We start from the raw sequence: 24,635 nt of genomic DNA on the forward strand, positions 1-24,635 counted from the left end.
AATTACTTTCTTCAATAGGTAGATATTGAACATAAGCGAGTAGCATATTTATTACGTTTAGAGGATTGATTTTCATTTTGAATACTAAAATAAACATGAAATGGTGGTAAAAATAATTATAAATACAAGAAAAATCTTCAACTTATCTTATCTAGGCTCATAATTAGTCGAACAAGAATATTATATTTACGCATGTACTCCATAAGGAATTTAACTAGAAAATAACTTGAAGAGACAACATCAAAAATAAACTTACATTATATATAAATTAAGATAAAAGAATTATTCTCACAAACAGAGAAAAACAAAAATTTTTTGAGAAAAAGATTGTTGAAAATTAAAGATGAATACGAAAGTTATTTTCAATATTAACATGTAGAATGCCTGATTCAGCTCATTTATTTCTATACATATTTCAATTCAAAATCCATATGTAGCATTCTCGCATCAATATAATATTTTTCACATGGCTGAAATATATGACCTCGGCTGAATATATGAGCCGAGGGCTGGCATTGGGCTCGACCGCCTTCTGCTCCAACGTACCGCTAGGTCCTGAGCTCCCTTAATGCCCTTCCAGGACCTGTTTGGATCCCCGGGTCGCCGACAACTTGCTGTTTCCAATCGACGACCCACAGCGAGAGGTTGAATCTCCTGGAGGCGCGAAAATGACCTCTTCTCTTCGCTCTCCTTGCCGTTTCCCTTGTTGCAAACTGAGCAGAATTTACGGCTAAATCCCAGTTTGCCACAAGCGGAACACTGGAGAGGTTTGGTGAAGTTAATCTTCCACCTCTGTCCTTCACGCCGCTCGCCAAGACACCTGGGAGAAGGAGAATTTTTCCTTCCCCCACGCCATCGGTTTTTACGCTGTTCTGGAGGGCTGTCTTGTTTTTCTTTGGCCAACTTGCGTAACATCCGCTCGATGCCCTTCAGAAGCTCCTTCATCTTGTTATCAGAAGTGGAAGCTTGTGTAGCCGATACCGTCGCTTGTTCGGTAGACCTCCGGGCAGAGTTCTCCACGCCCTGTCCGCGCTGCGGGTCTCCCTCCTTCTTCGCACGCGCCTTCCCTTCGCTGGCCATTGCAGCGGTTTAGGATTTACTACCAACCGTTCTTTTGCTCGGCTGGTAGGCGTGCTGGAGGAAGATCGTCGAGTTGGGATCCGCGAATTACACGTGGACGACGATCGTAAGACAAGGTATTTTGTGCTTCGGTCGCCCTCCTGTTAAATTCGCGGATCGACTTCAACTCGCTCCGACGCAGCTGAATTTGGATGTTTGGAAGGAGGTTTGCACGGAGTAGGTCTAATAACCTCTCCAAGGGCTTTGGTGGTTCCAGTCTATTGACAAGAGCTACCAGGTTGGACACGTAGTCTCGCACTAATTCGTCCTCACCCTGGAATCGATTCTGTGCTTCCTGCAACAGCCTTTGTTGCTGTTGCGTACTTGTGCCTAACCAATCTCGGGCGTCAGCGACGAATTCTGCATAACTGAGCCACTGGTACTTATTTGTATCGTACCAGGTCCTCGCGTTACTTTCGGGGATCTCTGATACGGAACAAAGCATCTCGTCATCAGTCAACCCTGTGCCCACATGCAGATATTCCAACCTTGACAGAAACGTATCCACGCTCTGTGCCCTACCTCCCGCAAACCTCAATTTTCTTCCGCGGACGATTTTCCTAACATCTTAGGTTGTGGAGAGCCCTGAGGATAATTGAGGATCGGTGCCAGACGACCCGCTTCGACTCCTCTGTCGACTCCTTCCTTTAGGTACTCTATTTCCCGGAAGGCTTTACTCAAGGATAATCCTTCCTGAGGCTCCTTCCGGGTGCAGGATTCCTGCGACCTGAGATCCGGATTGCTCAGTCTCCTCTCCCCCTCCTGCTTCTGGGTACGGAGAGCCTTCTGGATGAGCTGATCCTCTTCTTGGCGGCTGGCTTCACCCTCAAAGTCCTCATCCGGGCAGGCGAATGTCCTTGACATATCTGTCAAGGTTATTTCCTCCTTGTTGATGAGTCTCAGAGGATGGTCGCTGATCTCATCTGCGCTGAGGTTTTCCAACTCGTTACAGATTGTGTCGAGCCACGCTTGTCGGGTGCGCCTCCTGCGCCCCACCACCTCTTTGCTGCGCGTGGTCTCTTCGAAATCCGTGACGGTGTACTCTCCTAGCAACCATCTCTCAAGCCTAGCCGCCTGCTGGATGACACTTCCATCCTTGCGCAGCTCTAGATCCGCCAAGTAGCGTTCGAGCTGTGCGGAGGTCAGCTCTAATGCCCAATTGTCGATTTGAGCTGACAACAGAGCCATCTTGCCTCCGCACGGGTGTAGGATGCGGTGGAGATTTAAAATTATCGACGTAATCGATCACTACCGCTTCCTATCATCCAAGGTATGAGCGGGGTATACACTATTTAGTGTAACTACCCTTAATGCCTCCTGTTTATAAGGCACAAACTCGCGAGATTATGAGCGCGTGATGTCTCCGCAGATTATCTATTAATATTATAAAAATATCCTAACTAAGGTCGGAGCCTGCTGTTTGCTTGCTCCGCCTGGCTAATATTTTCTGGACTGCACGCTTGGGTCGCGCTCACTGCTTTTATCATTGTTCAGGTGCTTCCAACACCCCTTTATCCACCAAACTATGGTTCAAATGGGTTAACACCTGATTACTTTGAACGATCTGAAATCACTTCGACCTACTAATAACTATCGCTTTCAGCCCTTTTTACAATCAATTTAACAATTTATAAGCAAAAAGTTCAAAGTGATTTCGTTTTTTCCCCAGCAGAGGGCGTACCGCTCACGATCTCGTGCTACCACCCGCTCAAACCTTCCTAAGCGCTCGCGCAATCGTCTCTCTCTCTCGTGTGTCGATTACCTTCGACGCACAATCCTATTCGCACGAAACGGGTCTTAATACCAGTTGGGTGCCATGTAACGGGGATGGTTATCTGAAAAAATGAGAAATTTATTTAAGAACAAACTTCCACGATGCAGAGCTAACCGTGGCTCCGTTAAACACGTATCGCTGTACGTGTATTCGCCTTTACGTCAGATGATTTCACTTAATTGTCTTCTATCCAACGGAGTTGAACTCACCTTAAGTCACGTGACTTATGACACTCGATGTATCTTAGGTGTGGGCAACTTTACGCCTAATCCGCTTAATCCCCTATATGTAATCGGATTAAAACCTAAGCCTTTACAACTCGCTTAAGATAATGGAAAAATTAAATGACGTAATCGGCGAATAAATTTGACTAACTTTAATTAATAAAAATAATTACAGTCTTTATTGTGCCGAAAGACTAACGCTCGCGAATAGGATTTTACAATGAAATATTATTCAGTGAGAGAGAGAGAGAGAGAGAGTAGATTCGAAATTTACCGCGAACTAACGCTCGGCGTGAATACAAATAATCGCTATCACGATTGACAAAATACCGAATGTATTCTGTCACGCAATAATAACGGTGCAATTACGATGATCAGCCGTAATTGTTGATGAAATAAATCAACTTCCGCTGCCCTCCTAATTATCAGCTGCGCTGCCTCACTCTCCCTCCAATCAACTATGATGTGGCTTCTGCACTGCTGCTATTTGCTGCTGCAATAAAGTCGTTGCACTCACGCACGTAATATTGTCCCAAAAAACTTTAATATTGGCGAAACACAGTGCAAAGAAAGATTCGGCGGTAATGGCACGTAAACAGCTGAGGCGTAACTGTTTAATTTAAATGCTCGTGCGCCCCCTCTCTCTCTTAATTGTTTGTACTAACGCGCGAGTTATCGAATCGCAAACGGATCGATTAATTTAACCGACTACCGTTGCACCTCTTATATATAATTTGAAAAGAAAATCGAAATACATTACCTGTAGTTTTCAGTGTCCTTCCGAATAAAAGAAGTTTCATTTGGTTTGGAAGAATAAAATTAAAAAAGAAATACTTTCACCCTTGTGAAAAATATGAGATGCAACCCCCTGGATCCATAGTATAACTTATAACATTGTGACATGGTAACAAATAATTTTCAGTTGGTTTCAAGAAAAAATGTTTTATAAGAAAGGAGATATACTGAAAGAACGGTTCTTGGGGGTGAACGTGATGAGGAGTTTCCACCCCTTAAATGGTTTCTTCGCCTCACGAATGAATACTTCTGGCTTTTTGTTAGTCGTGCATAGTATATTGAACAGATTCAATGTTAATTACATCAATTTCATTTATACAGTTAACTCAAAGCGCTTAGTTTCAATGAAAATAAAAAAATTAATTTAAGGATAGTTTAACCTTAAATTAGAAAAAAATAAAAAACACGTCAACTTTGATTCTTAATGCCCTTCTTAATAAGAAAAAGTTAGAAGAGGATTAAATTAAATTCACAATTTTGGCAGACAAAAATGTAGGGAAAAAATCACTTTCACCCTTATAAAAAGTAAGAGTTGTAATCCTCTGGAGTCTTGGTACGCTACGTGACACTTATTGAGTAACAATGAATATCCAGTTGGTTTCGAGAGAATTTTAGAAGAAGAGATGTATAAAAAAAATTATTTTCGGGGGTGAACTTTAGGGGCAGTTTTTACCGCTTTAAAACTCGTATTAGCACATAAAAAAAATACATGTCAACTATTTTTCAGTCCTCTACCACATATCAAAGTTTCATCGAAATTGGTTACTTACACTCGGTGTACCTTACTTGTTAGTTAATAGATTTTTTCTTTTTTTTCCGGAAGTTTCGGCATGTATGATTTGACCGTACATAATATTGTTTTTTTATGAAACGACTTTTGAAAAATGTTTATAAGTAAGAAGTTTTGCACGTTTCTGTAAAAAGGGTAATTTCGATTCAGCAATAAGTATATTTCTTAGAGTAATTTTTCTGAATCCAAGTGCAGCTCTTATAGCAGAAAATTTGATCTGTTCTAATTCTTTAATGTACGTTTTATACTTCGAAAAATAAATAAGCAACCCATACTCTATTATTGAACGTACCAAGCTGTTAGACATGATCAATAGAATTGAAGGATCAGCGCTCCACCATGTATCACATAAATATCGAATAATATTGATTGCCAAATTACATTTAGTTCTAGTCTTATTTATATGTGTAGTAAAGGACATTCTGTAATCGAACAGAAGGCCTAAAAATTGCGCGGTCTCACTTGATTTGAATGTGCAGTCATTCAGCTTTATTTCTACAGCTTCTGGAAGAATCTTTTTATTATTAAAATTGAATTAAAGTGGTTTTGTTATGGGACAATTCTAGACCATGGTATTTGAGATCTATACATATTACATTAATTTAATACTTGTAGTAATCTTTTGTTTACGTCTATTGCTGTGTTTTTTGAGTACATGACAATGTCGTCATCAAATTGTAGAGTAATAATTTCTCGCGATATATTCTGAGTGGCTTTAGCAACATAGATCAAGTATATCAGAGAGCTAAGGATTCCTCCTTGTAGAACACCGTTGTATACATTCTTTAGTTTGTAACCTTCAATTGCTGTATGTAAGAATCTTTCATGGATTAGAAATTTTTAAAATTTAATCAGTTGATTCGACTACTCCATTTTGGCTAAATTGTTAAGTAAAACACCGGAGGAAACATTATTAAATGCATCTTATACATCTAGGAACACTATGAGTACGTCTAGTTTCTGAGAAAAAGCATTTTCAATGTCCATATATAAATATGCAAGATTGTCATAGCAAGATCTGTTTTTACGAAAGTTAGCTTGACCCATCGGTAAATAATTTTCTTGCTCAACCCACCATTGGAGACGATTTTAATTGATTTTTCGAAATTTTACACAGACAAGAGTTCCGGTCTTACAAAATGACCGCATGGTTTGTTGATCATGAAAAGAAAAGAATGTTTCCACTCTATTAGGAATTCTCTTTTTTGTACATTTCATTAAAAATGTCCACAAGCGATAATTTATATTTTATGGGCAGTTTCTGCATAATTTCATTGTCAATTTCATTTAAACCCGTGGCAGCTTTCGATTCACTTGAATTTACAGTTTTGTTAAATTCAAAAATGCAAAGTAAAAACTAAAACACGTTACTTTTACATAATGGTGTCTAGGTGGGATCTGAGATGACCCAAGGGGGGCTTAGTTTATTTATGCTTGTCTCGCATCGTTCTTTGAATTTTATCTGATCAGTTGCATTATAATTTTTAACTTTAAGTCAAGAATCGTTCAAGATTTTGTATTTGTTCCAAATGTATGACCTATTAATCAAAAAATTGATAAATTCAGAGAATTTTTAAAGCATTCTTTTTTTTTTAATAAGTTTCCTTGCTACGGCACACTGTCTTGTATATGCAATACAGGCGTTTTTGTTTTTAGAAAACGCCCATTTTCTATAGGTTGCGCGTCTGAGTCTTTTCGTTTTATTATACTCAGTATTCCACCAATGGAACGTGTTTTACAATAATTTATTTTTTGAGGAGTGGCTTTTCGAACAAATTCAGAGACAATTTTGACAAAAAAGTGATATTTGTTAGTAGTGGGATATGTTCATATCCGTATGAATCAATAAATTTGCTGTTTAATTGGCTCTGAAATTTCAACCAGTTAGTATTAAGAGACGAGAGTTTGAATGTTTGACGTTTATAGATTGTCCTAGTGGCATTTACATCAAGAGAGATAGGGTAGTAGTCTGCACCGAATGTTTCACCAAAAACTTGGCAATTTATTTAACAGCTAGAGACAATGTGAAGAACGCTAAATCTATATTTGCTTCTGAATGGTATTTTGAGTCGATATGCGTAGTTGAATTTGTGTTGAGTAAAAACATATTGCTAATTTCGTAGTTGTGATCCAGTTTATCACTGTTTACGTCAGTATTTCTGTAATTCCACTTTTGTTGTGGAAATTAAAGTCCCCAACGAGAATGGCATGATCATTAAATGTAGTATTATCAAAAATAGAATTCCATTCCGATTGCGTAAGCGTGTAACCTGGAATTCGATAGCACGTAACTATGTTGATTACAGATGACGTGTTTTCTAAAAGAATGCCCGCGTGTTCAATTTCAGTAGTTTATTTCTCGACATTTTTTAATTCAGAGGTTACTAGATTTTTTCTTACTAAAAAAAGGATACCATCCACCACAGCTTGTAATCTGTCTTTGTGTATTGCAATAAATCCATTCATTTTGAAATATTCTTTTGGCTTTAGCCATGTTTCAATGCACACAAATATATCTACGTCTGACAATAAATTATATAAATATATTATAAATATATTATATAAATTATATTTTCGATGAGAAACGCTTCGAGCATAGCAAAATTTAACTTTGAGTAAATATTTTTAGCAGTAGAGGAATTTTGCTTTGTATTGTTAATAGTCGCCATTTTTGTTGGTTGATATCAGAAAAGCTAGAGTTATCGCTGGACACTATCATTTTGTTTACGTTTTTCGTCCCTGATATTGTAGAGACTATAATATTTCTAATACGTGTGACGCAAGTTTTCAGGCTACGAATTTAAACGTATAGATATATGTATCTCAGTGAGCATATCAACGAAAGAAGTCAAGTTACTCGTGTACAATTTCACTATTTCGTGAACATCATTACTTCTACGGGTTTTCTCGAAAAATTCCAAGAGTTTCTCGTAACTTAAGAGGATAAAATTGCGAGTTTACGTCTATTTTTTTGTTTTGCCGGAGCGAAATTTTTAGCAAAGTCAAATTTGCTCTGCTTGATTTCTCTCTTATTTTTGTTCGCGGTGACTCTTTATCTCTTGTTAGTATCGGATCTACCTTCGATTGTCTCTTCAAATTCGGTGTATGAGTTGATGCTGACAGATAGAGATCTCCTGAATGCCGACGATTTCTTGAGGATTGGAAATGTCTCCGCATTTGAGTGGATAATATTGCTCTCGCATACAAGTAGAACGATTTGCTCCATTTACATGTCCGCCTCTTTGATATTTGGAGAGGGATGCGTCGATTTGTTGCTCTCCGAGTTTTGGCAGAATCGAGCTAAATGGCCTTTTTTTGGCATAAGAAGCAAGTGAGTTTGTAATTACTATATGTTTTTCTGGATTCTTTGTCCCTATAGTTGGATAAATCCTTTGTCTTCTCGATTATTGTAAAGTGTGTATTTTCTAACGGTCTTTTTCAAGATAGTTAGAGCATATTCATATTTTCTTCGGCTGCCTCTCCAATAATCCTTTTCAGGATAATTGGCGAACTTTCCCATCTTGTGGAGGATTGAAAAGTGCGTATTTCTCTAACGGTCTTTTTCAAGATAGTTGGAGCATATTCACTCTTTTTCTTCGGCTGTCTCTCCAATAGTCCTTTTCAGGATAATTGGCGAGATTTTCCATCTTGTGGAGGATTGAAAAGTGCGTATTTCTCTAACGGTCTTTTTCAAGATAGTTGGAGCATATTCACTCTTTTGTTCGGCTGTCTCTCAAATAGTCCTTTTCAGGATAATTGGCGAGATTTTCCATCTTGGGGAGGATTGAAAAGTGCGTATTTCTCTAACGGTCTTTTTCAAGATAGTTGGAGCATATGCACTTTTCTTCGGCTGTCTCTCTAATAGTCCTTTTCAGGATAATTGGCGAGATTTTCCATCTTGTGGAGGACTGAAAAGTGCGCATTTCTCTAACGGTCTTTTTCAAGATAGTTGGAGCATATTCACTCTTTTCTTCGGCTGTCTCTCCAATAGTCCTTTTCAGGATAATTGGCGAGCTTTACTATTCACCGAGTATTTTTTCAAGATAAATATTTATCAGATTCGGACTCTAAAAGAAGTTTCATAAAAATGGCAAAATTATGCCGAAACGTAAGTCGATGAGGAATGCCAGTGTTGATAGCAGTGTTGTAGAAAACAATGATCATAGTGATGAAGATGAAAATGATCATGAAGTTATGTGGGTATCCGATGATGATAATAGTGACGTAAAAGGTCTCGATAATGACGGAGAAGCTGATGGAACTTCTAGATTCACTGATGCAGTAGCCTTATCTTATCAAAATTTGTAAGCGAACGAGAAAAAGTTAGAAGCCTCACATAAATACGAATAGATAGATCAAGAAAGACCATACGATGTTCAACTTGAATCAGAAATATATAATTTTGAAGCAATAAAACAAACTGTACTAGGAAAGGAACCTCGAGAATTATTTGAAATGTTTTTTTGGGATAGAATGAGAGATTACATTATTGAAGCGACAACTGAAAATGGATTTGAATTAGATCCAGATCATATCAACAAATTTTTAGGTATTATCATTTTTTCCACTTCCAATATTCGTAAAAGCTATAGAGATTACTGGTCGACTGATGAAATGTGGCATTCCGATGTTGTTTCAGAAAAGATGAATAGAAATTTATTTGAAAAAATTAAGTCTAATTTGAAAACTTCGAAAAATTCGGATAAGACTGATAATGACAAAGTTTGGAAAGTTCGTGTAATTTTAAATATTTTCAGAGAAAATGTAAAACAGTTTGGATTTTTTTGCTCTTCTTTATCAATAGATAAAATGATGATTAAATTTTTCGGTCGCACGCTTCTAAAACAATTCATCAAAGACAAACCAATACGTTTTGGAATAAAATTATGGGTCCTTTGTACTTCTAATGGATTTGTTTTAGAAATAGATATCTATTGTGGAAAAAATGATTGTCAAAGTGACACGAAGTTCTCTAAATGTAGTTTAGGATCTCGGGCAGTGATGAATATGCTTCATGTTTTTCTAACATCGGTCGATAAGAATGATGTAGCTAAATATCATCTATATTTTGATAGATTTTTCACATCCCCTGATTTACTGGTACACTTGAAAAAACAAAACCTGCGTGCAACAGGTACGGTTAGAGATGATCGTGTTTTTACAAAGGAGATGTTTCCAAAAGTGTTGGATAAATCAAGTAAAAACTCGAAAACATTGATCAAAAATCCCGAACAGAAGACATTAATAGATAAACATAAACTAGATAAAAAGAAAGCTGTTAGAGGATCTTATGTTGTAAGTCATGATAAAATCAGTGGTATAAATTACATTACGGTAATGGACTCGAAACCAGTGTCCATATTATCTACAGCCGTTGGCGTTACACCTACTATTCCAATGGAACGATTCGATAAAACAGCTAAACGTAAAGTACCAATTGAATTTCCTGGAGCATTCAAGACATACAACAAATTTATGGGTGGAGTTGATCTTTATGATCAATACTGCAGTGATCTAAAAACGAATATTAGTTCAAAGAAATGGACATGGGTTATTTTATGTAGATTGATCGAGTCTTCACTGACAAATGCTTTGATTTTGTACAATATGGTGAACAAAAAGAGAATGTCTAGTAAAGATTTTGCAAAAAGTGTTGCAAAGTCTTATTTAGAGCAACCGATTGAAAAGTTATCAAAGCATTTGAAACTCATAATACCTCATCGTAGACGAATGTGTATAAAGTGTACCATAAGAACCATATTTTATTGCTATGAGTGCAAAACTCATTTCTGTGATACTTGTTTCAGAGAGTATCATCATATCCACAATAAGTCCACAAAATCTTTACAAAGAATATGCAAAGCTAGAAATGACTGCAAGAAACGTACGAATATTTATTGCGAACAATGTCAAGAGTATCTATGTGCAAATTGTTTTGACTCTTACCGTCTTGAAAAAACAGGTACGCTTGATGAATAATTTCTTCCACTATTGCATCAATTATTCTGGAAAATACTAGAAAAAGTGCTAAAAATTCAAGACAAAATGTAGCATTTAGATTTGCGATTTTATCAACACAAACTGCTTTTGGTATTACCGACGCCATATTGGATCCGCCATTTTATAAAATTGAAATTGACACTAGCATTGTATTCAGCGACATCGAAAGTATACGTAGTATATATTCATTCTCTAAATCGGCTTTTATTTAGAAAATTTTAGATTTCCCCGCTTGTCAACATGTTGCTGGCCGCCATCTTGGAAAAATGTTCCAGGAAAATTCGTAATGCCTAGGTTTATCAAAGAACTAACATTTTCAATGTAAATCTACATTTTCATCCTGATTCTATAAATTTCAGCAACTAATTTCTGAAAGAAAAATTCTAATGTAATACTAAATTTTCATCAATATTCAAGACGCTATTTTGTAATTTTCCGTGAAAAATATTCTAATTCTGACTGCAGATTCGTAAAGAGCGGGAAATTTTACAATAAAAAAGTGACTTCTAGTATACATTTTCGATTATTTTGAGGTTTTCCTCGGTCAAAAACAAATCGACTAAAAAAATGGCGCCTTGGGAAGAAATGGGTTAAGTGAGTCCCTTCGCCCCTACCTTGAAATACTGATTTCCGATTGTTGCACCACGATAATTACTTCAGCTTTCTCCTAAAAGTAACGTCGTGTCAATAATCTTTTTAGGCTGATAGTCAACCATTTAAGAGCCAGCCATTAATTACTATTAAATTTAAATAGTAAAATGGTATCAAAAATATTAATAATTATAATATTCGCCTGTATGTGGTTGCGACTAAAAAAGAAAAACGTTTGTCACACTTTATTAATTGTAAATTTTATAAAAAACTAATTTGATGCTTTTTGTAAAAAACAGAAATGTTGTATCTTTATTTATTTTTTCGAAAGTTATGAGAAAATTGAAGATATGAGCTGTAAATAATGTGATTGTTTAAAAAGAATAATCATACTTCCGAAATAATAAATATGCAACATTTCTTTTTTGTACAAAAAGCATCAAATCTATTTTTTCTAGAATCAAACTATCAAAAATAAAGTTTAATATTAAAAATGTGCGGAAAATATTAAAATCGGTCAGCAGTTCAGATATTATTACAAGAATCTTTGACTGAAGAGAATTTATTTGTAAATGTGCTTTTAATGATTACATTATCAATATTAGTATTTTTTAAGTTTGAACGGAAATAATTCACAATATTTAAAATAAAAGCAAGTTTTAGTATTATGTGCAATTCAAATTAGAAATAATTTAATGATTATTACTTTATTATAAAACTTACAATTACAAAAGTGTGACAATCGGAACACTTGTGGCAAATACACTTAGTCAGATAAAGTTACCGTAATCTAGGAACATTTTTCTTTTTTGGTCGCGACCGTAGACGGGTGAATATTATAATTATTATTATTTTTTATACCATTTCACTATTCAAATTTAATAATAATTAATAGCTGCCTCTGAAATGGCTGACTACGCGCCCAACGAGATCGTTGACATGACGTTGGCTTTAGGAGAAAGCCGAAATAATTATCGTGCAGCGGCAAGAATTTATGCTGAACGCTATCAAGACAGACGACACCCCGACGCTATGGCTATCAGACGTTTAACTCAAAGAGCTCGTGGTGGACACATGGTTCGTCAACGTGGGCGCCATCAATATGATGAAAATGATAATCGGGTTTATTCTGGCAATAATTCATCTTGACCCACAGATAAGCGCTCGTCGAGTCGAAAGGGAAATCGGTATTCCAAAAAGTACATTTTTAAGAATTATGACGGTGCTTAGATATCATGCATATCATATTACTCTGGTCCAAAAGCTACAGTTTGCTCATTTTCAACAGCGTATTGTGTTTTGCCAATGGGCTTTACAAATGATAGAAAATGATCCAGACTTTTTTAATTTTGTTCTTTTTTCTGATGAGGCAAAATTTCAAAGTGATGGGGAATTGAATAGACATAATTGTCATTACTGGTCTGATGTTAATCCTCATTGGGTCAGAACTGTAAACCATCAAAGACGTTGGAGTATTATGATATGGTGTGGGATTATTAATGGATATTTGATTGGCCCTTACTTTTTCGAAGAAAATGTTAATCAACACACGTGTTTAACGCTAATAAGAGATAAACTACCTGTATTGATGGAAGATGTTGACTTAGAAACGCGACGGAGAATGTGGCTCCAGCAGGACGGCGCAGCACCACATTTCGCTCGAATTGTCAGGACTTTTTTGAATAATCAGTACGGTAACAGATGGATTGGCCGAGGTAGTCCGGTTGAATGGCCTGCTTGCTCACCCGAGCTTACATCACCAGATTTTTACTTATGGGGGTACTTAAAAAATGCCGTTTTTGCGGAAAGGCTCACCACAAGATTAGACATGATGGACAGAATTCGTCGAGCTTGCGATGCCATTCCAAGGCAAACTTTGCTAAACATCGTTCGACACTTCCAAAGGCGTTTGACTATGTGCCTGGAAGCAAATGATCGTAATTTCGAACATTTGCTTCGAGGCTAGATAAACACATAAGTGAGAGGCGAAGGGACTCACTTAAATCAAGCACCCTGAACAGTGAGAGGCACGGGGACTCACTCAAGCACCCCAAAGGAAACAGTCCTTACTACGTCCACGTCGTTGTTTCTGGGTAGCGCTAAACGTAAGGTTGACACATTTACAACAGAAGCTTCAATGATCATGAAGTTTCCGTTAAACAAACATCATACATGGGATAGAGATGTGTGGGACTGGGGGATGTCTGGTGTAACAGTTTAGCATGTGAGGCTATGAAGAGAATGGGGTTCGGATGTGCAAGTTCGATTTTTGTTTACTAGGATGTGAAAGTTTTGGGTGTATGGGTTTCCGTTTTAAATCAACAATCAATTTGAACCACTTAAGCCTGTGACTCGTGGAAAAACGACTTAAAATGGATTTTTCGGAGTTTGGCATTGATTTGACCTTGAAATGACCGTGAATAAAATGTCTTAATATGGTTTTGAACGTGAAATTTTCCGCTCTTTCCGAATCCGGAGTCAAAAATAGGTGTTCCTATTCAAAAAACCACTTGACCTTGAAGTAACCTTGCAGGTCAAGTTCAAGGTCAAATTTGATAGAACCATTGTTTGGCCCCTTTCATCCCCTACAACTTTTGTCTGAACCATTTTTTCCTATCTGTCTTGGAATTCGAAAAATCCAGGTGTAGCGATTAAAATGGGTCACCCTGTATATATATATATATATATATATATATATATATATATATATATATATATATATATATATATATATATATATATATAGTCAGAGTATCTCTCAAGAATTGACAAAAATGCAATGTTATGTGTGCAATAGACGACTAGATGCTAGGCAACTGGCGTTTATGTATGGCGATCAAAATATTATTAAGCGACAAAAAGCTATCACAAGACGTGACGAGCACCACCATCCTCCTCTAGAACTGGATGAGAATTCAAGAATATGTATTAATTGCAATCGGTCAATCATTGATGAGATAGCTTTAGAAGAACGAGATCAAACATGCCTACGGCTAAATGTCCTGACTCAAACCGCCTCTCAAACGTGTCTCATTTGTCAAGCACAAAATGACGTTCATAGACTTACGTTGGAATGTAGTGTTCAGGTATTCATTAAAAGAAATATATTCATCCCAGAAAATGTGCGATGCTGTGTACATCATCTTGATTAGAATGCTTTTTTCTTCAACATACTTTTGCTTGGTTTACAGTACATCAACCAACCGTATGTTATCAGAGGACAGCAATTACAAGTATTTTTTGAAGAAATGAGAAACGTCGCGTTAAATAGAGGTTCGGGTATTGATTATAACAACCTATCTGATGATGATTTTGAGTGCATAGCTCCAATTAATAAAAATCAATTCGAAGACCTCCTGACCTATTGTGATCCAGTAGTATTGCATGGAGTGCTGAGGCATATTACTAGGAAAGATTTATTGATTTTTTTGTGTAAGATGAGACAGGGACTAAGCGATGAGTTTTTAAAAGTGATTTTCAATGAATCTATTAGACAAAATGTCATTTTGATTGTTGATTATGTTAGATTGTCACTATTACAAAGATTTGCTTCAGAAAATATTGGACCTGAATCTATAACTAGAGATCAGTTCATTGACCAACATGTAACCGAGTTTGCCTACGAGCTCTACAATTCTGTACCTGGAGAGAGAAGAGCAATTGCAATAATTGATAGTACATATGCCTACATACACCAGAGTACCAACTTTCGAGTGTTGCGGCAATCTTACTCTCTTCATAAACATCGACATTTGTTGAAGCCAACTCTCATTGTAGCTCCAGATGGTTATTTTCTAAGAATTTTAGGCCCATATTTTTCGGATGCTCGAAATAATGATGCTGAAATTCTACGAGAAGAATTCGAGAGGGATGCTGGTATACTTGGAAACTACTTCCAGAATGGTGACATTGTTTTGGTAGATAGAGGTTATCGCGATGCAATACCATTACTGCAACGTCTTGGGATTGATCATAGAATGCCTGCTCTTCTTCAACATGGTCAAAGATAACTCATTACGCAGGATGCTAATGACACTAGGATATTGACTAAACATCGCTGGGTATTTGAAGCACGCAATGGACACTTTAGATCTGTTTTCAAATTCTTTTCACATACAATAAACTTGCAACGTGCTAAAAATCTACACAGTCTATATCTAATAAGTGGAGCTCTTTGGCATCGCTATCGCCCGGTAATCAGAATGCAAGACACGAATGCAGAACTCGCAAGAGAAATGATTCAAAGATCAAGGATGCCCAATATCGTGCAAGCGAGAGTCGAAGTTGATAACTTGACAAGAAGAAATGGACAATGGGCACCGCTAGACGGTGAGGAAATAGCGGATTTTCCCGTACTGGAATTGAACTACTTGCAAGATTTAACTATTGGAACATATCAAATCAAGCTTTCTCCGTCTTTATTCAAGATAAACTGGTTAGAAACAATGATGAGCACTTCGAAGTTGATCAAAACATCAATGAACCACGTTTTCTTAGAGTACGACTATTTTCAAGGTTTCGCAATGCAGTCAGGCATCAGATATTTATCTCATATTAAGTCCAGAATGACGACGACCAGCAGAATGAAAATGGTGATGAACCGATTTTGGGTTACTATTGTACCTGCCAAAGTGGTGCACGTACTCTAGGTTCATGTGCGTATGTTGCTAGTGTTTTATGGTATCTTGGATTTGCACGACATCAGCCTAATATCAGACACCCTGATGAATCACTTCTTGAAACCACTCTGGATGCTGCACATGGAGCAATTCCGAATCCTGCAGTTCAGGTTATAAATGATTAATCCATTCCATTGGCTAATAAAAAAAAAAATATATATATATATATACACTGACACTGAGTACACTGAAGCATGTATAAGTATATGCACGTACGTAAATATATACATAGTTTAAAAAACCCGAGTCACCTATTTCTTACTGTGTGTAAAATATCCTGCAAAGTTCAACTTCGGGGACCTGTACATTCTGAACCATCAACTTTTGAGCTTTGAGCCCATGGACACTTTTGATCTATGTGCCAAGATCTGCCAAATAGCTGAGTTTCAAAATTTTTGACCGAAAGCCATTTCCTACAAGGATAGTGCGGGATTCTTTACGTTTAAACATTTATAGTTAGATTTTTCTTAAGATATATAACCTGCCTAAAATAATGCTTGAATAATAGAGTAAATTTTATGAATATGACTAGTATTACCAATTGATTTTATCGTTTAATATCTCGCAAAATTTGAATTAAGTAGTTATTGGATAACTATATTAAGAAAGGCAATGATGTTATATATTCTGATAATTTTGGTAATCTTCAATCACCTATAAATTTATTATTTTATCTCAGAATTATAGTATTAAGTACAATCACGTAAGATATAAAAAATTTAATACCTATAAATACGGTTATTTTGGTCCTAAATTTTTGTCAATCAAATTATAATATTTCTTTCGATTAGTATAAAAAAACGCATATTGAAAAAACAAAAATCATTTGTTAAACAATTGTTATAGAGAATACACTGATACTAAGAATAAGTCTTTTGGAAACATCGTCATTTCTCGAAGTAAATTATTTTCCACCGATTTACCTAACACCTAATAAACACTAGGTGTTTGGTCTAGAAAAGATATTGATATTCAATTTGAAACCAAACATTAACGTTGGTAGTAATAAATTTAACATTAAAGATCAAGAGGGAATCGTTTTACTAAGTGGTAGTTACGAGAATAGAATGTATGAAAAGTTATTTTAAAGAATCTTTAATATTTAAGGATATATGGTTCAGTCTGAAGCCATTATATTGTATATATTCATTTACTTATTCCACAGTATTAAAATTATATATAAATTACATATAAAAACGTATATATATATACTTGTATATTAAAAAATATTTGAAATCCAGCAGAGGAAGCTATTTTCTGTACATTGGTCTGAAGAAAAATAATAAAATCAAAACTAAATTAAACTAACACTTCTTTTTAATACAATACTGACATATTGTATTATCTTCTCCTTCTTCACCGGATTCTATTGAAGATTTATATCGTTTTTCTAAACCACCTTATATTAGCCTTCCTATCACTTGTAAGAATGATTCTTTGATTGTGGTTCTGTTTTACCAGATAAATTAATCCTGAACGCAAGTTAATCTATAGTGCAGAAACATCTTTTGGTATTGTAAAATTGAGTTACATTTGCAAGAGAATATAAAGGTCAAGTCATCAACAAATATTCGATGTATTTTTCTTGTAAGTTTAGAGAATATAACAAATTTTTATAAATTTGTTTTTCTTTTGTGGCTTTATCGCCATGTTGAAATGCTCTGTTGTTACCAAATTAATTTATTTTTCCGTAAATTATCCTAAAAAAGTTAGGATGCTGGTTACGTTTCACAGGGGCAGACTCTATTTTAAAAATTTTTGCTTTGATGATATTTTCTTCAGCTTATATTTTATTCGATTTGTAGAGAAACATATTTGCAGTGACTTTGCTTTTGACTTTGTTTAATAGAAATCCCTATTTTTAATCCTGGATATTGGTAGAAAAATGTGATTAATTTTAGGACAAGTTAAATGTTATTACGATCTCAGATAGAGAGTTTTACAAAAATTAGTAGTCATTGTTGATAAAAATAAACTGATCGTAACGATAGTAATGAATAATATATACTATTAACTTCAATAATAAATTAAGTTAACTTTTTATAAAATTGAGAGAAAAACTTACGTGGTACACAGCTTCCAAACTTTTCCGGGTACTGTGATATCAAATCATCATTTATCTTATCCTTTAGTGGCCCTAAAATCACAACAGGTCTGGCAAATGTAATGTTTATCTGTTCCACTTCTTCATATGATAGAATATTTTCTTCGCCAGCTACGCGGTTGAAAAAATTTTTATAAAAGATTAATTTAAAAATTAAAAATTTCGAATTGAAGTCACATAAATATGTAGTTTATACAAACAAATTTTGCGCTCTTATGAAAATAATTTAACTGTTATTTTATATCGCATAATTTATACTTATTGACCATATTTTTTATGGTAAAAACTACTTGAAGATATGTGAGTGTGTGTGTGTGTGTGAGTATCCTAATGGAATAATTCGGCCGGTACCAATATGGTAATCCACAACCGTCAGCACAAATTTTTCAAAAAGGGAATTTGGTAGGCGCAAACCCTCCCACAATCGAATAGTGTGCTGAGTATACCTACTAATTGCGCCCGAAACTAATTTTGGGGTATGAAGAAAGTCATGTTTGAATTGAGATAAGCTTAATATTAAGAACGATAACGATACATACATGAAAAATAATTACAAAATTATACTTCACTCGTTGAAGCAAAATCTAAGTAGACTCATGCTATTCATAAAATGGAAAAGAAACAACATTTATAAAATTTATTTATATGCGTACGTACGCCAGGAAGCGATGTCGCGCCGGACTATTATCGAATCCAGCAGAGCTGGCAATATTGCCTAGCCGTACGCATGACGAAATGGTCTCCAAACATACGAGAAACAGGGAAAGAGAGAGAGGGAGAGAAAGCAATAGTCACGTACATGCCGTTGACGCGCATCTCGCCGATTACTCACACGTACTGGTGTCAGAGATAAACGCTGAATGACGTGATTCAATAAAATCTTACGACCACAAAAACTATATGTACGCCTCGCATATCCTCGAAAAATAAATTCTTTGGCGAGGACGCATACCGAACAAAGAAATTCGCGAAATGTTTTCAAATAAACTGCGGGATTTTAATTAACTCCTTTGTCTATTCACCATGCATGCAAAACTTGCATCTCTATTTCTATTTCTTTTCCTCTTCGTCCTTCGCTCTCCATCGATCCTCTTCGCTTCACTGCTTCTCTTCGCTTGGTCGGTCCACTCAGCTCCGCCAATTGCCTTACGCCGCTCCTCAAACAAAAAAAAACAGACATAGCACAGCGCGTGCACGTCGGTGATAGTCTAATGGAGAACGTCAGGTAAGCTGTGATTCTCCCTTACAATGCTGATAAGAATAATGACAATTATATAACTTGCGAAGAGCAACAGTTACCAATATAAATTTTTATGGTATTGACTTTACCATGTGGTTATTTTTTGTTAATAACATTGCTGTGAAAATTATTATTTACCAAGTATTGTAACATTTTGCGAGTATGTCATTGTATAACGTTTTGATTCATTAATGTTACGAGTGCAGCAGGAGACGAGTAATGATAAAGACGAGTAGTGTTTGAAAATTTGACGAAAGATTTGTCTGAAATTACTTATTATCTATTTGAATCGGGTTGGTTAGATAAATGTGTAGTATAACGATTTGTTAAATACATAATGTATATAACGCCTTTACAGAATTTTCATTCTGCTTCGATCTACTTCTGGTATTCTCGATGCCGATGCGCACATACTTTATGCATCTGAAAACGAATGTATAATTATTAAACAAAACGAGAGATGAAGCAAATTAATTTAAAGTCCATTACTGTGAGTGTAGAAGTTAGATAGGCGAACATAATTGTGACTGATAAGTGTAAATTCGCCTGAAGCCAATTCACCTCGTAAAGTGTAAACCCTTTTAAAGCCGACTGGCCTTAGACTCGGGTGATAGTCAAGCTCTACGCGCAATCTGGCCCGCATACGCGATTTAACGGTCGAATATCCGGTTGTAAGGGGGGGGGGGATAACACACGATATTGCGGTCCAGATACTTCAATTTTATTATTAACTATTAGCTAAGTAATGAACGTCGAAGTCATTGGTCGAGAGGGAATTCGAGTACACATGCCGTGATCGGAAAAACACATATAGATATATCTGAAATTGACGTTTTATTTCTTGTCGTTGATATATATAACCCGGGAATAATCAATTTAATAATTGCGAGAGGGTTCAGCCACCGTACGCCTTGGGCTGAGCTTTGTTAATTTTTATCGGGTTCACTCATGGTAAAGAAAGCCGGCGCTGACTCACGGGCCGACGTTCGCTCTGGTTAGGGACTTTGATTGAAATAAGTAACTCGTTAATTAGAATACATTACACGTGGCGATCTCATTTATTCACACCCTTTACAAATAAACGCTACAAAATTCTCTTCGCCGTGGCGAGCGTGCTCCCTCAGCTTTTCTGCGACCAGAGTTCGCGAGATCAGGCGAGCGAGATCGCTCAGCGTGCGCGATATAGTACGCTTAATTTCCTAAGATCCCCAATCGAGCGAGAGCTGGCGTGAGAGAGATAAAACTGATTATGGACCCACCGGGCACCGACGGTCCGTCGGTAGAGAGACGACGCCGGCGAAAGCATAGACCCGCAGGAAACGGCGCCCTGGCGATGATTGGTGTTGCTGCAGGAAGGGCCGCAGCACGGCCTTTGCCTCGTGGACGGCGAATGGTCGATGCTTGCACTGGCTCAGCTTCGAACAATTTCTTCCTTCTGGCAAACATGGCAGTTGCACTGATGGCAGCAGTTCTTCTCCTGCCAGAATCTTAGTCCAGTCCAGTCCTCTCTAAGCGGCCCTAATTACTTGAGAGCTCGCGCATCACTGCTCTTGTTCACACTAAATTTTCTAAGCCACGCGCCGCCGCGCTCCCACTTCTCTCGCCGTCAAAAATCAGCCCATATCGCTCTCTCTTTCTCTCGCTCTCACTCGCATTCTCGCGACACTTTGCCGACCGTCGCGCTCCTCTCTCCGGATCCTGCAACGATACAAGTATGTAGTCACTATATATTTTTGGTTGTATTTTGGTTATTCAATATTTCTTTTATTATTTGGTACGGTGAAATAGTTTTTATGCTTCTTGTAGCGGGAATCAAGCTCTTTAAGTCTACATTATTAAAAATGTGCATAAATGCATTTTTCGGCAGAAATAGCATTTTATCAAAAAAGTGCATCTTCGAAAAAAAAACCGTTTATCTCAAAAAGGCCATCTTTTCTTTCTCTTAAATTTTTTTTTTGTGGATTCTTTGTACCAGGACCTTCAAATTTATGTATCCGAAATATGGTGTTTTTCCCCAGATCGCTTAAAAAATTAAAATAAAAAAAAATTGCATTTTCGTGTTAAACGCGATAAATACATTCAGCAATTCATTTTAGCGACTGTGTAGGTGAAAAATATAAATGCAATAGCATATGAATCAAAGAAATCGTTCGTTATTATTTATTTATACGTATATGTGCAAATAGACTAAATTTACATGATATATCAACAACTTACTTCACTTTTTTAGCTACAATTTTCACTTTTTTTATCTTATTTCCTTTTTCTTTTTTCGTCTTGTCGGTCATTATATTTTTTAAGTTTTTTCACTTGAATCCAAGGATGAGCAGCCGTTCAAGCTATAAAACATTCGCTCTCTCTTTCCGAGACAAATACATCCATATGTGACAACGCTGAATATCCACATATTTCTGGCAAATGTTTCTATGCTCTTTTTGACTACTACGAAAATCGCAAATTTCTGCAGTTTCCATTAAAATTGGCTTTATTGACGTTCTGTATTTTCTTACATTTTCAACAAAACTTTCAGCACTTATTAGCATCAAATTCGGAACTACGCAATATATGCACTGTTGTATAATGTTTTATCAAGCCATCTACTCCATTAACAGCACTCTTTCCATGACTTGTAGCTGAAAATATCTACTTTTTATTTATTTTTAAATGTAAAAATTCATTCAGCTGTAAACGGTTTTTAAATTGACTTGCAGCGCCATCGGATAGTAAGGTAATAGAATCAATCGAATTTCCGTACATTTCTTGTGTGTATCTGGTTATGTCTTCGAGAATTTTTTGTATTGCTAACACTGTATGAGAATAATCATGTTTTAAATCTTCGCTAATTACAGTTGCGACGGGGGAGAGGGAGGGGAAAAATAACAGACGGTATTTCTCCGGTCTCGCACTGTCGCCAGCGGCGCGCAGTCAGCCGAGACAACGTGTGCAGCTTTATTTTATTGAGTTGGGCGCCAGCTACCGTGCTCTCGCGTTAGGAGAGCGTGGTAGCGCTGCAACGTTGGCTGGTTCTCGGCTCGGTGGTCCTGCTGGTCGCTGTGAGGTCGGGTGGTTCCCCGTTGCCCCCTCCTCGTCGCCGTCGGTGTTCTTGCGCGCGTGGCCGGCTATCACCTGTGAGGAATGAAGCGGGAGCGCGAAGTCCTAGGCGACGATTCGGTCGAGTCTAGATCGTGTCGAGCGAAGGGGAAAGAAGGGGGCAACGGGTGGTTTTCAAGGCCACCCACGGCTGCGGCTCGTTCGGCTAGCTAGAAAATTCGGGGCATGGCGGCTCTTAACCCAGAAGCGGGTACATCGAGGGGGGGCGTCTCAGGGGCGCCCCGGTTGACGGCTAGTGGTTCAGGGGGAATAGCTCCTTCCTTGGACTGGTGGCGTAGTGGCTGCGACGGTGGTTATCGGCTAGGCGATGATCAGGGCAGTCGGAGAATTCGCGCACGCGTTTACCAATCTCACCGATCGCGAAAGCTACGGGGGATGGGCGATCAAGTGGGTATAGTCAATAATAAATCAGGCTTAAGGGTAACTCAAGTTTATTAATCGAAAGAATTTCCCAGGTCAGCCCAGCGATCTACCCGTTGCTATGGTCAGCCTGGTTTAGGTTACTGGGGACGCGAGTGGCGTACTACGGCACGAAGTCGGCTTAGACGAACAATCATTCGGTTGAATGTTTCGGACTTCAGATACGGTTCGAATACGTAACGTCGGTTTGTTTATTCGCGGCGAGAATTCCAGTTCGTTCAAAACAATTGCGCTCAGGAATTCGGTCGGTCACGCGAAGATTAACTACTGTTCGCGGTGTTGACGATACTTATAGCGACGATCGCGAACAAAATAAAAGCGAATGTATCCGAATTCTACCGGTCGAATGAAGGTCTAACGCGACTCGTGTGATGTTTAGATCGACTCAGAAAGGAATCCAAAGACGCGCACTAAGGAAAACTCGTTTCACGGATGATAGCAACACGGCGACTCGAAACTATACCCGAAAGGTCGGTGGCGAAAACATATAAAGCAACGGCAACGGGCGCGCGAAGGTCATGCGGGATTCCACGCGCGAACATTCGGCGGTCATGCGATTATTTCAGGTGCGGGACAAAGAAACGACGTAATAAGAAAACTTGGGGATAACGGCAAACGTTTTCGGTCAAGGCGTAATGCGCGCGAAGGTCATGCGGCACTCCCGAAAACGCGGCGTTCGACAACTTCAAATTGCGGACAATGATTATACGTCGGTTCGACAAAGGATTTTCGGTGGTTAGCAATAAGCGGTCGAATACTACTGTCGGACGCGCGAAGGTCGTACGGCACTCCCGAAAACGCGGCGGTCGACAATGCGCGGCAAACTCGCGATTATTGATCATGCATAGAAAATCGATAGTAAGGGAAGGGTACTTACTCTTGTTGTTATCGTTACTCCGTTATCGTTATTCTATTATTTTTATTCTATTATCGTTATCGTTATTCTATTATTTTTATGCTATTTTTCCGTTATCGTTATTCCGTTATATTTCTGTTATATTTTCGTTATCGTTATTCCGTTATATTTCCGTTATATTTCTGTTATATTTCTGTTATATTTCCGTTGTTGTTTCACTTTCACTATTCCTTTTTTTCTATGCCTATCTCTCTCACTAATTCCTCTGTTATTTTCACTTTCACTATTCTTTCTCTATATCTACTCCTCTCTCACTATTTCCTCTGCTAGGCTTATCTCTCTCACTATTTCCTCTGCTGTACTTATCTCTCTCACTTTTACTTTATCTGTACTCACTCCTTAGTACCGCGCAACAGCGAGGCTCGGCGGACGTCCTACCGTCGAGGCTTAACGGTTACTACTGGCGCGCCGTTTTTCGGCGACGCGCCGCTTCTCCTAGTTTACTTCCCCTTCGTTGTTGCCGATTGGCTAGCTTGTTGCTAAGTCAGGTCTCAGCGCCGTCTATATTAATGTTTTTTACCCGCGCAATTTATTTATTGGTCGGTCCTTCGCGCCTAATTTGCCTACTGGTCGCGAAGATAGCGTCGGTTTTCTCTCATAAGTCCAACCACCCCTAAGCCGATAACGATTGGCCGGTCAGATAGCGTCACTTGTCTATCCTCTTCTATCTACCGCTCGTTGGTCTTACCGATTCCCCTCGTTCGCTTCCGATCGGTCTAGCATCGGCGGTCTCGCTCGCTCTCACGCGCTCGGTCGCTCCTACTTCTAGTCTAGCTATGCCTGCCTAACTAACGGGGGCTTGCGATCAGCTGATCGCGGCTGGAGACTTTAGGGGCTTCTAGCTCCCCGGGGGGTTGTCGGATCGGGTCGTG

General features: G+C 37.7%; 1 protein-coding gene across 2 annotated transcripts in view; it reads right to left on the reverse strand.

Moving 5' to 3' along the window:
* LOC131671708 (disks large 1 tumor suppressor protein-like) overlaps positions 1–24,635 on the reverse strand; it is a 1,979,893-nt gene that overhangs the window by 345,075 nt on the left and 1,610,183 nt on the right. For both annotated transcript variants that reach the window (XM_058948341.1, XM_058948331.1), the window contains exon 15: positions 18,038–18,187. In XM_058948341.1, coding sequence (XP_058804324.1) covers positions 18,038–18,187 — 150 coding nt within the window. The remainder of the gene's footprint in view (positions 1–18,037; positions 18,188–24,635) is intronic.

Source organism: Phymastichus coffea, unplaced genomic scaffold (assembly GCF_024137745.1).
Source record: "Phymastichus coffea isolate CEN01 unplaced genomic scaffold, Cenicafe_Pcof_1.1 PCOF00010, whole genome shotgun sequence".
Classification (NCBI taxonomy): Eukaryota; Metazoa; Arthropoda; class Insecta; order Hymenoptera; family Eulophidae; genus Phymastichus; species Phymastichus coffea.